At 47.9% G+C, this 16,915-nt stretch overlaps 1 protein-coding gene across 2 annotated transcripts in view; it reads right to left on the reverse strand.

The window, feature by feature from the left end:
• Positions 1 to 16,915, reverse strand: part of SMTN (smoothelin) — a 291,316-nt gene that overhangs the window by 122,807 nt on the left and 151,594 nt on the right. For both annotated transcript variants that reach the window (XM_063913408.1, XM_063913409.1), the window contains exon 7: positions 9,457 to 9,773. In XM_063913408.1, the coding sequence (XP_063769478.1) occupies positions 9,457 to 9,773 (317 nt within the window). The remainder of the gene's footprint in view (positions 1 to 9,456; positions 9,774 to 16,915) is intronic.

Below are 16,915 nucleotides of genomic sequence, written 5' to 3' on the forward strand. Positions count from 1 at the left end.
TTCACGAAGGTCTGAACTTCTGGAAAGGAGGCCAATTGTTTTTGGTCTGAAATTGGTAATGACAATCCTGAACTGCAAACCTCAGGTAAGCCTGATGTGGAGGATAAATTGGAACATGTAAGTAGGCATCCTTTATGTCTACAGACACCATAAAATCCCCCTCCTCCAGACTGGAGATCACAGCCCGGAGAGATTCCATCTTGAATTTTAATTTTCTCAGGTAGAAATTGAGGGATTTGAGGTTCAGGATTGGTCTGACTGAGCAGTCTGGCTTCGGGACCACGAACAGGCTCGAATAAAAGCCTTCTCCCTGTTGCGACGGGGGAACCCTGACAATTACATGATTTCGACACAATTTTTGTATTACGGCGCATTCCACTTCCTTGTCTGGAAGAGAAGCTGGTAAGGCTGATTTGAAAAAAAAAAAAATCGGTGAGGGGGGACGTCTTGAAACTCCAGTTTGTACCCTTGGAACACTATTTCTAAAACCCATGGGTCCAGGCCCGAACGAGCCCAGAACTGACTGAAGAGCCTGAGACGTGCCCCCACCGGTGCGGACTCCCGCAGAGGAGCCCCAGCGTCATGCGGTGGACTTGGCAGAAGCCGGGGAGGACTTCTGCTCCTGGGAACTGGCCACGGCCGGTGATCGCTTACCCTTTCCTCTAGTAGCAAGGAATGAAGAACCTCGGCCTTTTCTGTATTTGTAGGGCCGAAAGGACTGCATCTGATATTGGTGTGCTTTCTTTTGTGGTGCAGGCACATAAGGTAAAAATGATGACTTACCCGCGGTAGCCGTAGATACCAACTCAGCGTGGCAGTCACCAAACAATACACCACCTTTATACGGTAGAGACTCCATAGCTTTCTTGGAGTCAGCATCAGCATTCCATTGATGAATCCACAATGCTCTCCTAGCTGAGACCACCATGGCATTGGCCCGTGAACCCAAGAGGCCAATATCTCTCGCAGCTTCCTTTAGGTAGACTGCAGCGTCCCTGATATGACCTAGTGTCAGAAGAATGCTATCCAATTCAGATGACAGGTTATCTGCCCATTTTTCGATAGCACTACTCACCCACGCAGATGCAATGGCTGGTCTGAGTAGCATACCCGTGGAGATATAAATAGATTTCAATGTATTTTCCTGCCTATGATCCGCAGGATTCTTTAGGGCTGCCGTGTCAGGGGACGGAATAGCCACCTTTTTGGACAGCCGTGATAAAGCTTTGTCCACAATGGGGGGTGACTCCCATTTTTCCCTATCCCCAGAGGGAAACGGATACGCCAGTACAATCCTTTTGGGAATCAAACTTTTTGTCAGGATTTTCCCAAACCTTTTTGCATAGCGCGTTCAGTTCATGAGGGAGGAAATGTTACCTCAGGTCTCTTCCCTTTATAAATACAGACCCTAGAATCAGGAACAGTAGGGTCCTCAGTGATATGTAATACATCTTTTATAGCCACAATCATGTACTGAATGCTCTTTGCCAGTTTTGGATCTAATCTGACATCACTATAGTAGACACTTGAGTCTGTGTCCGTGTCGCTCAGTGTCTGCCAGCTGGGCAAATGAACGTTTTTGTGACCCCGAAGGAGGTCTGGACTTGAAACACATCCTCTACAGATTTCTTCCAAGCCTGGTTCTGAGAATCAGATTTATCCAATCTTTTATTAATCAGAGCCACATTTGCATTCAAAGCACTCAAAACATTCACACAATCCGGTGTCGGCGGTGCCGACAAGGTCAATCCCACAGCCTTTTGTGTCCCTAACACAGTCTCCTCCTGGGAAGAGCACTCCGCCTCAGACATGCCGACACACGTGCAACCACCACACGTAGATACACTGGGCCTACAGGGGACAGACCTATAGTAAAGCCTGTCAGAGACACACAGAGGGAGATATAGCCAGCTCACACCCCAGCGTCTAAACCCGGTCTGAACACTACAGACAATGTCCGAGACCTGCATCGCTTTTATAAACTAATATAATACACCAAAATCGCTGTGCCTCCCCCCCTTCCCGTTTTTTCACCCTGTTACTTGTACAGCAGTGTGAGGAAGGACACGCGTCTCTGCAGCCTTGTGAAGAGAAAATGGTGCCGGGCTGTGTGCTGTGAGGGCTAAGCCCCGCCCCCGTACTGGCAGGCTTCAGACCCACTCATTTTTAAACTTTTTTATACTGGCGGGGATCCGGACAGTGCCCAGGCAATTTGTCCTGCCCTGCACCCTGTAGTGCTGTTGTGTGTGGGAGCATGGCGCGCAGTGCAGCCGCTGTGCGGTACCTCAAAGCCGTCACTGAAGTCTTCTGATCTTCTACTCACCCGTCTTCTGACTTCTGGCTCTGCAAAGGGGGCGACGGCGGGCTCTGGGAATGAACCCCTAGGCGTACCTAGTGTTCCAAACCCTCAGGAGCTAATGGTGTCCTGTAGCCAAAGAAGCAGAGCCTTTAAACTCACAGAAGTAGGTCTGCTTCTCTCCCCTAACTCCCACGAAGCAGGGAGACTTGCCAGCAGTGCTCCCTGAAAATAAAAAAACCTAACAAAGTCTTTTCAGAGAAACTCAGTAGAGCTCCTCAGTGTGCATCCAGTCTGCCTGGGCACAGATTCTAAACTGGAGTCTGGAGGAGGGGCATAGAAGGAGGAGCCAGTTCACACCCCTTTGAACGTCTTAAAGTGCCCATGTCTCATGTGGATCCCGTCTATACCCCATGGTTCTTGAAGTGTCCCCAGCATCCTCTAGGACGTATGAGAAAGTTAAAAAAATGAAAGAAAGAAAAAAGTGAAAAACTCATGTCGATCTTTTTCCATGTTGACCTAGTGACCATGGCACATGTCGACCAATAGCGGTCGACCTAATGACCGTATCCCCCTACCGGGTAGACACAATAAACAAACACCAAACTGAAATGTGAAAGTACAAGGTGCCATTGTATGGGCCGTCTGGTAGCTGTATAGTGGAAACTGAACTAGTTAGGCGCTTGTACTGACTAAGTGTTGTAGCAATTTTATTTTAACTCAAGAAAACATGGCTCCTTATTCACAATTACTAAATCATATATACTCTGAGTATACTGCCTTTAAAAGGGTTTACACATAGGTGTGAATGTAAAATGAAAACACATAGGAGGCTAAACAGCGCCACTTGGTGGCCAAAATAAAAATAAGAATTTACTTACCGATAATTCTATTTCTCGGAGTCCGTAGTGGATGCTGGGGTTCCTGAAAGGACCATGGGGAATAGCGGCTCCGCAGGAGACAGGGCACAAAAAGAAAAGCTTTCCGATCAGGTGGTGTGCACTGGCTCCTCCCCCTATGACCCTCCTCCAAGCCTCAGTTAGGTACTGTGCCCGGACGAGCGTACACAATAAGGGAGGAATTTTGAATCCCGGGTAAGACTCATACCAGCCACACCAATCACACCGTACAACTTGTGATCAAACCCAGTTAACAGTATGATAACAGAGGAGCCTCTGAAAGATGGCTTCCTAAACAATAACCCGAATTAGTTAACAATAACTATGTACAATTATTGCAGATAATCCGCACTTGGGATGGGCGCCCAGCATCCACTACGGACTCCGAGAAATAGAATTATCGGTAAGTAAATTCTTATTTTCTCTATCGTCCTAGTGGATGCTGGGGTTCCTGAAAGGACCATGGGGATTATACCAAAGCTCCCAAACGGGCGGGAGAGTGCGGATGACTCTGTAGCACCGAATGAGAGAACTCCAGGTCCTCCTTAGCCAGAGTATCAAATTTGTAAAATTTTACAAACGTGTTCTCCCCTGACCACGTAGCTGCTCGGCAAAGTTGTAATGCCGAGACCCCTCGGGCAGCCGCCCAAGATGAGCCCACCTTCCTTGTGGAGTGGGCCTTTACAGATTTAGGCTGTGGCAGGCCTGCCACAGAATGTGCAAGTTGGATTGTGCTACAGATCCAACGAGCAATCGTCTGCTTAGACGCAGGAGCACCCATCTTGTTGGGTGCATACAATATAAACAACGAGTCAGATTTTCTGACTCCAGCTGTCCTTGCAATATATATTTTTAATGCTCTGACAACGTCCAGTAACTTGGAGTCCTCCAAGTCACTTGTAGCCGCAGGCACTACAATAGGCTGGTTCAGATGAAATGCTGACACCACCTTAGGGAGAAAATGCGGACGAGTCCGCAGTTCTGCCCTGTCCGAATGGAAAATCAGATATGGGCTTTTGTAAGATAAAGCTGCCAGTTCTGACACTCTCCTGGCCGAAGCCAGGGCTAGTAACATGGTCACTTTCCATGTGAGATATTTTAAATCCACCTTTTTTAGTGGTTCAAACCAATGAGATTTTAGAAATTCCAAAACCACATTGAGATCCCACGGTGCCACTGGAGGCACCACAGGAGGCTGTATATGCAGCACTCCCTTAACAAAAGTCTGGACTTCAGGAACTGAAGCCAATTCTTTTTGAAAGAAAATCGACAGGGCCGAAATTTGAACCTTAATAGATCCCAATTTGAGACCCATAGACAATCCTGATTGCAGGAAATGTAGGAATCGACCCAGTTGAAATTCCTCCGTCGGAGCACTCCGATCCTCGCACCACGCAACATATCTTCGCCAAATGCGGTGATAGTGTTGCACGGTTACTTCCTTCCTTGCTTTAATCAAAGTAGGAATGACTTCTTCCGGCATGCCTTTTTCCTTTAGGATCCGGCGTTCAACCGCCATGCCGTCAAACGCAGCCGCGGTAAGTCTTGAAACAGACAGGGACCCTGCTGAAGCAAGTCCCTCCTTAGAGGTAGAGGCCACGGATCTTCCGTGATCATCTCTTGAAGTTCCGGGTACCAAGTCCTTCTTGGCCAATCCGGAACCACTAGTATCGTTCTTACGCCTCTTTGCCGTATAATTCTCAATACTTTTGGTATGAGAGGCAGAGGAGGAAACACATACACCGACTGGTACACCCAAGGCGTTACCAGCGCGTCCACAGCTATTGCCTGCGGATCTCTTGACCTGGCGCAATACCTGTCCAGTTTTTTGTTGAGGCGAGACGCCATCATGTCCACCATTGGTCTTTCCCAACGGGTTACCAGCATGTGGAAGACTTCCGGTTGAAGTCCCCACTCTCCCGGGTGAAGGTCGTGTCTGCTGAGGAAGTCTGCTTCCCAGTTGTCCACTCCCGGGATGAACACTGCTGACAGTGCTATCACATGATTCTCTGACCAGCGAAGAATCCTTGCAGCTTCTGCCATTGCACTCCTGCTTCTTGTGCCGCCCTGTCTGTTTACATGGGCGACTGCCGTGATGTTGTCCGACTGGATCAACACCGGTTTTCCTTGAAGCAGAGGTTCTGCCTGGCTTAGAGCATTGTAGATTGCTCTTAGTTCCAGAATGTTTATGTGAAGAGACGTTTCCAGGCTCGTCCACACTCCCTGGAAGTTTCTTCCTTGTGTGACTGCTCCCCAGCCTCTCAGGCTGGCGTCCGTGGTCACCAGGATCCAATCCTGTATGCCGAATCTGCGGCCCTCCAATAGATGAGCACTCTGCAACCACCACAGAAGAGATACCCTTGTCCTTGGAGACAGGGTTATCCGCTGGTGCATCTGAAGATGCGACCCTGACCATTTGTCCAACAGATCCCTCTGGAAAATTCGTGCATGGAATCTGCCGAATGGAATTGCTTCGTAAGAAGCCACCATTTTTCCCAGGACTCTTGTGCATTGATGTACAGACACCTTTCCTGGTTTTAGGAGGTTCCTGACAAGCTCGGATAACTCCTTGGCTTTTTCCTCCGGGAGAAAAACCTTTTTCTGAACCGTGTCCAGAATCATCCCTAGGAACAGCAGACGAGTTGTCGGCATTAACTGGGATTTTGGAATATTCAGAATCCAGCCGTGCTGTTTTAGCACTTCTTGAGACAGTGCTAATCCCCTCTCTAGCTGTTCTCTGGACCTTGCCCTTATTAGGAGATCGTCCAAGTATGGGATAATTAATACGCCTTTTCTTCGAAGAAGAATCATCATCTCGGCCATTACCTTTGTAAAGACCCGAGGTGCCGTGGACAATCCGAACGGCAGCGTCTGAAACTGATAGTGACAGTTTTGTACAACGAACCTGAGGTACCCCTGGTGTGAGGGGTAAATTGGAACGTGGAGGTACGCATCCTTGATGTCCAAGGACACCATAAAGTCCCCTTCTTCCAGGTTCGCTATCACTGCTCTGAGTGACTCCATTTTGAACTTGAACTTCTTTATGTACAGGTTCAAGGACTTCAGATTTAGAATAGGTCTTACCGAGCCGTCCGGCTTCGGTACCACAAATAGAGTGGAATAATACCCCTTTCCCTGTTGTAGAAGAGGTACCTTGACTATCACCTGCTGAGAGTACAGCTTGTGAATGGCTTCCAAAACCGTCTCCCTTTCTGAGGGGGACGTTGGTAAAGCAGACTTCAGGAAACGGCGAGGCGGATCTGTCTCTAGTTCCAACCTGTACCCCTGAGATATTATCTGCAGGATCCAGGGATCTACCTGCGAGTGAGCCCACTGCGCGCTGAAATTCTTGAGACGACCGCCCACCGCCCCCGAGTCCGCTTGAGAAGCCCCAGCGTCATGCTGAGGCTTTTGTAGAAGCGGGGGAGGGCTTCTGTTCCTGGGAAGGAGCTGCCTGTTGGTGTCTCTTCCCCCTTCCTCTGCCTCGTGGCAGATATGAATATCCCTTTGCTCTCTTGTTTTTAAAGGAACGAAAGGGCTGCGGTTGAAAAGTCGGTGTCTTTTTCTGTTGGGGAGTAGCTTAAGGTAAAAAGGTGGATTTCCCGGCTGTAGCCGTGGCCACCAAATCTGATAGACCGACTCCAAATAACTCCTCCCCTTTATACGGCAAAACTTCCATATGCCGTTTTGAGTCCGCATCGCCTGACCACTGTCGCGTCCATAAACTTCTTCTGGCCGAAATGGACATAGCACTTACCCGTGATGCCAGTGTGCAGATATCCCTCTGTGCATCACGCATATAAAGAAATGCATCCTTTATTTGCTCTAAAGACAGTAAAACATTGTCCCTATCCAGGGTATCAATATTTTCAATCAGGGACTCTGACCAAGCTACTCCAGCACTGCACATCCAGGCTGTCGCTATAGCTGGTCGTAGTATAACACCTGTATGTGTGTATATACTTTTTTGGATATTTTCCATCCTCCTATCTGCTGGATCTTTAAGTGCGGCCGTCTCAGGAGAGGGTAACGCCACTTGTTTAGATAAGCGTGTGAGCGCCTTGTCCACCCTAGGAGGTGTTTCCCAGCGCGCCCTAACCTCTGACGGGAAAGGGTATAAAGCTAATAACTTCTTTGAAATTAGCATCTTTTTATCGGGGGCAACCCACGCTTCATCACATACATCATTTAGTTCTTCTGATTCAGGAAAAACTATAGGTAGTTTTTTCACACCCCAGATAATACCCTGTTTAGTGGTACCTGTAGTATCAGCTAAATGTAACGCCTCCTTCATTGCCAAAATCATATAACGTGTGGCCCTACTGGAAAATACGGTTGATTCGTCACCGTCGCCACTGGAATCAGTGCCTGTGTCTGGGTCTGTGTCGACCGACTGAGGCAAAGGGCGTTTTACAGCCCCTGACGGTGTTTGAGGCGCCTGGACAGGCACTAACTGATTGTCCGGCCGTCTCATGTCGTCAAACGACTGCTTTAGCGTGTTGACACTATCCCGTAATTCCATAAATAAAGGCATCCATTCTGGTGTCGACCCCCTAGGAGGTGACATCCCCATATTTGGCAATTGCTCCGCCTCCACACCAATATCGTCCTCATACATGTCGACACACACGTACCGACACACAGCAGACACACAGGGAATGCTCTTAACGAAGACAGGACCCCACTAGCCCTTTGGGGAGACAGAGGGAGAGTTTGCCAGCACACACCAAAAGCGCTATATATGACAGGGATAGCCTTATAATAAGTGCTCCCTGTATAGCTGCTTTTATAATATAATTTTTGCCACTATTTTGCCCCCCCTCTCTTGTTTTACCCTGTTTCTGTAGTGCAGTGCAGGGGAGAGACCTGGGAGCCGTCCTGACCAGCGGAGCTGTGTAAGGAAAATGGCGCTGTGTGCTGAGGAGATAGGCCCCGCCCCTTTTCCGGCGGGCTCGTCTCCCGCTCTTTAGTGTATTCTGGCAGGGGTTAAATATCTCCATATAGCCCCCGGAGGCTATATGTGAGGTATTTTTTAGCCAAATAGGTTTTCATTTGCCTCCCAGGGCGCTCCCCTCCCAGCGCCCTGCACCCTCAGTGACTGCCGTGTGAAGTGTGCTGAGAGGAAAATGGCGCACAGCTGCAGTGCTGTGCGCTACCTTTAGAAGACTGAGGAGTCTTCTGCCGCCGATTCTGGACCTCTTCATGTTTCAGCATCTGCAAGGGGGCCGGCGGCGAGGCTCCGGTGACCATCCAGGCTGTACCTGTGATCGTCCCTCTGGAGCTGATGTCCAGTAGCCAAGAAGCCAATCCATCCTGCACGCAGGTGAGTTCACTTCTTCTCCCCTAAGTCCCTCGTTGCAGTGATCCTGTTGCCAGCAGGACTCACTGTAAAATAAAAAACCTAAGCTAAACTTTTCTAAGCAGCTCTTTAGGAGAGCCACCTAGATTGCACCCTTCTCGGCCGGGCACAAAAATCTAACTGAGGCTTGGAGGAGGGTCATAGGGGGAGGAGCCAGTGCACACCACCTGATCGGAAAGCTTTACTTTTTGTGCCCTGTCTCCTGCGGAGCCGCTATTCCCCATGGTCCTTTCAGGAACCCCAGCATCCACTAGGACGATAGAGAAAAGTAGAAATAGAATGTTTCTGGCAGAATCCATGAATTTGTTTTCCAACATTTGTTCCACTGGAAATGAATAACCTGCAATGCAGACTCTTAGAGGGTCGATCCTATTAGCCACGATGATATCGCGCATGCAAATCATTGCGGCCGCACTTTATGGCGACCTGAGTTCACACAAAAGTGCTCACTAGTGGATTCATATTTCAACCTCAAAACTAGCAAGTCAAGCTCCCTACAACTGCAATACAAAGCTACACAATACACACATTTCCAATTTTAAAAAGGTTCTTTTAAAAACATTCCCAATCATTGTACTCGACACAGTGGGGGTTCCTTCATTTTGGCAAGGAACCATTGTAGTAACAAGAAATTCACTTTAACAACAATTCTAGGAGCCCTTATTAGAGTTTTGTAGCACAAAGCTACTTGGCAAAAAGCCCCATTAACATTCCATAGCAATCATCACAGCACATTACATTGCTTCCACAGGTTGTTCAGACGCATGCATTTTCCTGCATTACCACCACATTAAGTGAAAGCTGCTATTCTGAAAACTAAAGACAACCGATACTTTTGTTTATACTGCTACTGGAAAATGGGGGAGCCAGGAAAGTGGAGTAAATGTGGCGAATGAAAATACCTTATTTGCCAAGTTTCTGTCTTTGTCTGACTCCAGCTTTGGTTCTGCTCTTGTATTTGGTTTCTGCAGGATATTAATTGTATCTGGAGGTTTCTCTTTCTTCAATTTGCTGGCCCACGCTACTGGCTCTATGAACACTGCGTTGCTACTGTCCTGTGGAGAATCTTCCTCAGAGTCTGTGCTGAGTGTGGAGTGTTCTGTCGTACATGACTGGGTCACATTTCCAGGTTCTGATGAGGACGAGGAGGAGGTGGAAGAGGACAACAACTTTTCCCTCGAAAGATTGCTTAGAAGCAAAGCCATATCAGAGACCGGATCTACAAAAAATAAGAATTTACTTACCGATAATTCTATTTCTCGGAGTCCGTAGTGGATGCTGGGGTTCCTGAAAGGACCATGGGGAATAGCGGCTCCGCAGGAGACAGGGCACAAAAAGTAAAGCTTTAGGATCAGGTGGTGTGCACTGGCTCCTCCCCCTATGACCCTCCTCCAAGCCTCAGTTAGGTACTGTGCCCGGACGAGCGTACACAATAAGGAAGGATTTATGAATCCCGGGTAAGACTCATACCAGCCACACCAATCACACTGTACAACCTGTGATCTGAACCCAGTTAACAGTATGATAACAGCGGAGCCTCTGAAAAGATGGCTCACAACAATAATAACCCGATTTTTGTAACTATGTACAAGTAATGCAGATAATCCGCACTTGGGATGGGCGCCCAGCATCCACTACGGACTCCGAGAAATAGAATTATCGGTAAGTAAATTCTTATTTTCTCTATCGTCCTAGTGGATGCTGGGGTTCCTGAAAGGACCATGGGGATTATACCAAAGCTCCCAAACGGGCGGGAGAGTGCGGATGACTCTGCAGCACCGAATGAGAGAACTCCAGGTCCTCCTTAGCCAGGGTATCAAATTTGTAGGATTTTACAAACGTGTTTGCCCCTGACTAAATAGCCGCTCGGCAAAGTTGTAAAGCCGAGACCCCTCGGGCAGCCGCCCAAGATGAGCCCACCTTCCTTGTGGAATGGGCATTTACATATTTTGGCTGTGGCAGGCCTGCCACAGAATGTGCAAGCTGAATTGTATTACACATCCAACTAGCAAAAGTCTGCTTAAAAGCAAGAGCACCCAGTTTGTTGGGTGCATACAGGATAACAGCAAGTCAGTTTTCCTGACTCCAGCCGTCCTGGAACCTATATTTTCAGGGCCCTGACCACATCTAGCAACTTGGAGTCCTCCAAGTCCCTAGTAGGCGCAAGACACCACAATAAGCTGGTTCAGGTGAAACACTGACACCACCTTAGGGAGAGAACTGGGGACGAGTCCGCAGCTCTGCCCTGTCCGAATGGACAAACAGATATGGGCTTTTTTTGAGAAAAAAAACCACCAATTTGACACTCGCCTGGTCCAGGCCAGGTCCAAGAGCATGTTCACTTTTCATGTGAGATGCTTCAAATCCACAGATTTGACTGGTTTTAAACCAATGTGTTTTGAGGAATCCCAGAACTACGTTGAGATCCCACAGTGCCACTGGAGGCACAAAAGGGGGTTGTATATGCAATACTCCCTTGACAAACTTCTGGACCTCAGGAACTGAAGCCACTTCTTTCTGGAAGAAAAATCGACAGGGCCAAAATTTGAACCTTAATGGACCCCAATTTGAGGCCCATAGACACTCCTGTTTGCAAGAAATGCAGGAATCGACCGAGTTGAAATTTCTTCGTGGGGCCTTCCTGGCCTCACACCACGCAACATATTTTCGCCACATGTGGTGATAATGTTGTGCGGTCACCTCCTTTCTGGCTTTGACCAGGGTAGGAATGACCTCTTCCTGAATGCCTTTTCCCTTAGGATCCGGCGTTCCACCGCCATGCCGTCAAACGCAGCTGCGGTAAGTCTTGGAACAGACATGGTACTTGCTGAAACAAGTCCCTTCTTAGCGGCAGAGGCCATAAGTCCTCTGTGAGCATCTCTTGAAGTTCCGGGTACCAAGTCCTTCTTGGCCAATCCGGAGCCATGAGTATAGTTCTTACTCCTCTACGTCTTATAATTCTCAGTACCTTAGGTATGAAAAGCAGAGGATGGAACACATACACCGACTGGTACACCCACGGTGTTACCAGAACGTCCACAGCTATTGCCTGAGGGTCTCTTAACCTGGCGCAATACCTGTCCCGTTTTTTGTTCAGACGGGACGCCATCATGTCCACCTTTGGTAATTCCCAACGGTTTACAATTATGTGGAAAACTTCCCCATGAAGTTCCCACTCTGCCGGGTGGAGGTCGTGCCTACTGAGGAAGTCTGCTTCCCAGTTTCCATTCCCGGAATGAAACACTGCTGACAGTGCTATCACATGATTTTCCGCCCAGCGAAAAGTCCTTGCAGTTTCTGCCACTGCCCTCCTGCTTCTTGTGCCGCCCTGTCTATTTACGTGGGCGACTGCCGTGATGTTTTATCCCACTGGATCAATACCGGCTGACCTTGAAGCAGAGGTCTTGCTAAGCTTAGAGCATTATAAAATTTACCCTTAGCTATATTTATGTGGAGAAAAATCTCCAGACTTGATCACACTCCCTGGAAATTTTTTCCTTGTGTGACTGCTCCCCAGCCTCTCGGGCTGGCCTCCGTGGTCACCAACATCCAAAACTGAATGCCGAATCTGCGGCCCTCTAGAAGATGAGCACTCTGTAACCACCACAGGAGAGACACCCTTGTCCTTGGATATAGGGTTATCCGCTGATGCATCTGAAGATGCGATCCGGACCATTTGTCCAGCAGATCCCACTGAAAAGTTCTTGCATGAAATCTGCCGACTGGAATTGCTTCGAAGGAAGTCACCATTTTTTTACCATGGCCCTTGTGCAATGATGCACTGATTTTAGGAGGTTCCTGACTAGCTCGGATAACTCCCTGGCTTTCTCTTCCGGGAGAAACACCTTTTTCTGGACTGTGTCCAGAATCATCCCTAAGCACAGGAGACTTGTTGTCGGGATCAGCTGCGATTTTGGAATCTTTAGAATCCACCCCTGCTGTTGTAACAGTATCCGAGATAGTGCTACTCCGACCTCCAACTGTTCCCTGGACTTTGCCCTTATCAGGAGATCGTCCAAGTAAGGGATAATTAAGACGCCTTTTCTTCGAAGAAGAACCATCATTTCGGCCATTACCTTGGTAAAGACCCGGGGTGCCGTAGACAATCCAAACGGCAGCGTCTGAAACTGATAGTGACAGTTCTGTACCACGAACCTGAGGTACCCTTAGTGATAAGGGCAAATTTGGGACATGGAGGTAAGCATCCCTGATGTCTCGGGACACCAGATAGTCCCCTTCTTCCCGGTTCGTTATCACTGCTCTGAGTGACTCCATCTTGATTTGAACCTTTGTAAGTGTTCAAATTTTTTTAGATTTAGAATAGGTCTCACCTAGCCTTCTGGCTTCAGTACCACAATATAGTGTGGAATAATACCCCTTTTCTTGTTGTAGGAGGGGTAATTTAATTATCACCTGCTGGGAATACAGCTCGTGAATTTTTTTTTTTTTTTTCCATACTGCCTCCTTGTCGGAGGGAGACCTTGGTAAGCAGCCTTCAGGAGCCTGCGCAGGGGAAACGTCTCGACATTCCAAACTGTACCCCTGGGATACTACTTGTAGGATCCAGGGGTCCTGTACGGTCTCAGCGTCATGCTGAGAGCTTGTCAGAAGGGTTGGAACGCTTCTGTTCCTGGGAATGGGCTGCCTGCTGCAGTCTTCTTCCCTTTCCTCTATCCCTGGGCAGATATGACTCTTATAGGGACGAAAGGACTGAAGCTGAAAAGACGGTGTCTTTTTCTGCAGAGATGTGACTTAGGGTAAAAACGGTGGATTTTCCAGCAGTTGCCGTGGCCACCAGGTCCGATGGACCGACCCCAAATAACTCCTCTTCCTTTATACGGCAATACACCTTTGTGCCGTTTGGAATCTGCATCACCTGACCACTGTCGTGTCCATAAACATCTTCTGGCAGATATGGACATCGCACTTACTCTTGATGCCAGAGTGCAAATATCCCTCTGTGCATCTCGCATATATAGAAATACATCCTTTAAATGCTCTATAGTCAATAAAATACTGTCCCTGTCAAGGGTATCAATATTTTTAGTCAGGGAATCCGACCAAGCCACCCCAGCTCTGCACATCCAGGCTGAGGCGATCGCTGGTCGCAGTATAACACCAGTATGTGTGTATATACTTTTTATGATATTTTTCCAGCCTCCTGTCAGCTGGCTCCTTGAGGACGGCCCTATCTATAGACGGTACCGCCACTTGTTCTGATAAGCGTGTGAGCGCCTTATCCACCCTAAGGGGTGTTTCCCAACACGCCCTAACTTCTGGCGGGAAAAGGGTATACCGCCCATATTTTCTATCGGGGGGAACCCACGCATCATCACACACTTCATTTAATTTATCTGATTCAGGAAAAACTACGGTAGTTTTTTCACATCCCACATAATACCCTCTTTTGTGGTACTTGTAGTATCAGAAATATGTAACACCTCCTTCATTGCCCTTAACGTGTGGCCCTAATAAGGAATACGTTTGTTTATTCACCGTCGACACTGGATTCAGTGTCCCTGTCTGTGTCTGTGTCGACCGACTAAAGTAAACGGGCGTTTTAAAACCCCTGACGGTGTTTTTGAGACGTCTGGAACGGTACTAATTGTTTGTCGGCCGTCTCATGTCGTCAACCGACCTTGGCGCGTGTTGACATTATCACGTAATTCCCTAAATAAGCCATCCATTCCGGTGTCGACTCCCTAGAGAGTGACATCACCATTACAGGCAATTGCTCCGCCTCCTCACCAACATCGTCCTCATACATGTCGACACACACGTACCGACACAGCACACACACAGGGAATGCTCTGATAGAGGACAGGACCCACTAGCCCTTTGGAGAGACAGAGGGAGAGTTTGCCAGCACACACCAAAAACGCTATAATTATATAGGGACAACCTTATATAAGTGTTTTCCCTTATAGCATCTTTTTTATATATTTCTAACGCCAAATTAGTGCCCCCCCCCTCTCTGTTTTAACCCTGTTTCTGTAGTGCAGTGCAGGGGAGAGCCTGGGAGCCTTCCCTCCAGCCTTTCTGTGAGGGAAAATGGCGCTGTGTGCTGAGGAGATAGGCCCCGCCCCTTTTTCGGCGGCCTCGTCTCCCGCTCTTAACGGATTCTGGCAGGGGTTAAATATCTCCATATAGCCCCCGGAGGCTATATGTGAGGTATTTTTAGCCAAAAAAGGTTTTCATTTGCCTCCCAGGGCGCCCCCCTCCCAGCGCCCTGCACCCTCAGTGACTGCCGTGTGAAGTGTGCTGAGAGGAAAATGGCGCACAGCTGCAGTGCTGTGCGCTACCTTAAGAAGACTGAGGAGTCTTCTGCCGCCGATTCTGGACCTCTTCTCGTTTCAGCATCTGCAAGGGGGCCGGCGGCGAGGCTCCGGTGACCATCCAGGCTGTACCTGTGATCGTCCCTCTGGAGCTAATGTCCAGTAGCCAAGAAGCCAATCCATCCTGCACGCAGGTGAGTTCACTTCTTCTCCCCTAAGTCCCTCGTTGCAGTGATCCTGTTGCCAGCAGGACTCACTGTAAAATAAAAAACCTAAGCTAAACTTTTCTAAGCAGCTCTTTAGGAGAGCCACCTAGATTGCACCCTTCTCGGCCGGGCACAAAAATCTAACTGAGGCTTGGAGGAGGGTCATAGGGGGAGGAGCCAGTGCACACCACCTGATCCTAAAGCTTTACTTTTTGTGCCCTGTCTCCTGCGGAGCCGCTATTCCCCATGGTCCTTTCAGGAACCCCAGCATCCACTAGGACGATAGAGAAACATAGTATAAGGCATTAGTATGTCTGCCTTGTGCCTGATGTATGAACCATTCCCCAAACCTATGGGGAGGTGTAGTTCTACAGCTGCTGGAGAACAGCTTATTGCCCACCCGTTTTAAACAGCAAGCACAACTCCGGGCAGGGCCATCGTCACCTTCTGTTTGAGATCATTATACAATGTGTCCTCATTAACCAAGCCTCAATACAGCAGACGCCCTACGTGAGTGAGCTGCGTTCAACGCAATAGTGTAGCATCTTATTCTCACTGTAGGTACAGCACAAAAAATTCTCCATCTGTACCAGGGATGCTAAGCTGTGACTTAAACAGCACAAGAACTTGTTTTAAATATGTACAAAGTCAGAAAGGAGAAAGCCATGGCCGAATACAGATTCGACAAAGATGTACAAGTATCGCATATCAAATGAAACTGTGCAGTCTCATGACACATTTTTGTCACAGTTAGTTGTTTCATTTGTGCTACTAAGAAGCACATGCAAGCAAAAAAAGACACTCGGCACAAGCTGAGTTGCACGTGACCTAGCACGCAGAGAAGGGCTGTTTGGTGCGACCTCAGCAATAGTGTATGAGGACATATGTAGGTCATTTATCAGTGACAAGATCCAATCAAAGCACTGCATTGCATTATAGGTTAGTCTTTCATAATGGATAATCTTAATATAATCACTGGTGCTAAAGCAGAGTAAATTACCAATCTTGTGTACTTGCACTTTGTCAATACTTTCAAGAAAGTGTGACCTATGAATTAAAGGGAAATGTACAATGTAGTTTAGAAATGCTCTTTTTGCTTGTTGTGTACATTTTTTTTTTTTTTAGAAATGTTCCCCGAGCTTCAAACTTTTAAAACTGTAAATGAGGCCACGTGAAGGAAAAGCACAGTCGCAAGTGTGTATCCCATGTGCCACTGACTGCCAGGAAGAGGTACTGAGCGTTGGAGACTGCATACAGCAGTTACACAGATTTATCAAGGTACTCTGTGCACTCACAAACTGACCTATCAGTGGGATATTAAAGTCCTTCTGTGACATAAGATGTAGAGCATGGGTTTTCAATCTGTGGCCCACCAACTGCTGTGGAACTACACACACCAGCATGCCCTGCCTCAGTTTTAGTATTTAATAGCAAAACTGTGGCAGGGCATGCTGGGATGTGTAGTCCCACAGCAGCTGGAGGGCCGCAGGTTGAAACCTCATGATGTAGCGTTTCATAACTTATGCTGTAAGACTAGTAGAAACTGATAACATTTAAAAAACATAAAGTTTTGTGGCAGACCATAATTAAGCAGTCCGTACTGACTGGATGGCAACATCAGAGCTTCCCACAGCATTCAGCACTGGTATTCACAACCAGCAAATTTAATAAGCCAACTGTAAATGGATGTGTGCTGTAAATGGAAGGACCAATCACAACCCTCACTTTAAAAGCAGGTCATCCCGCTTATGCCACAACCTTTCCTGGAGACTCAGCCATGCCAGAGGAAAAAGTAGGAGATGGGAAAATTTGACTGCATAGAGTAGGACCACAGCTCTGGTTAGGGAAGGCAGGGACACATTAGTAAGATACTATAAAAG

The sequence above is a fragment of the Pseudophryne corroboree genome, chromosome 1 (assembly GCF_028390025.1).
Source record: "Pseudophryne corroboree isolate aPseCor3 chromosome 1, aPseCor3.hap2, whole genome shotgun sequence".
Classification (NCBI taxonomy): Eukaryota; Metazoa; Chordata; class Amphibia; order Anura; family Myobatrachidae; genus Pseudophryne; species Pseudophryne corroboree.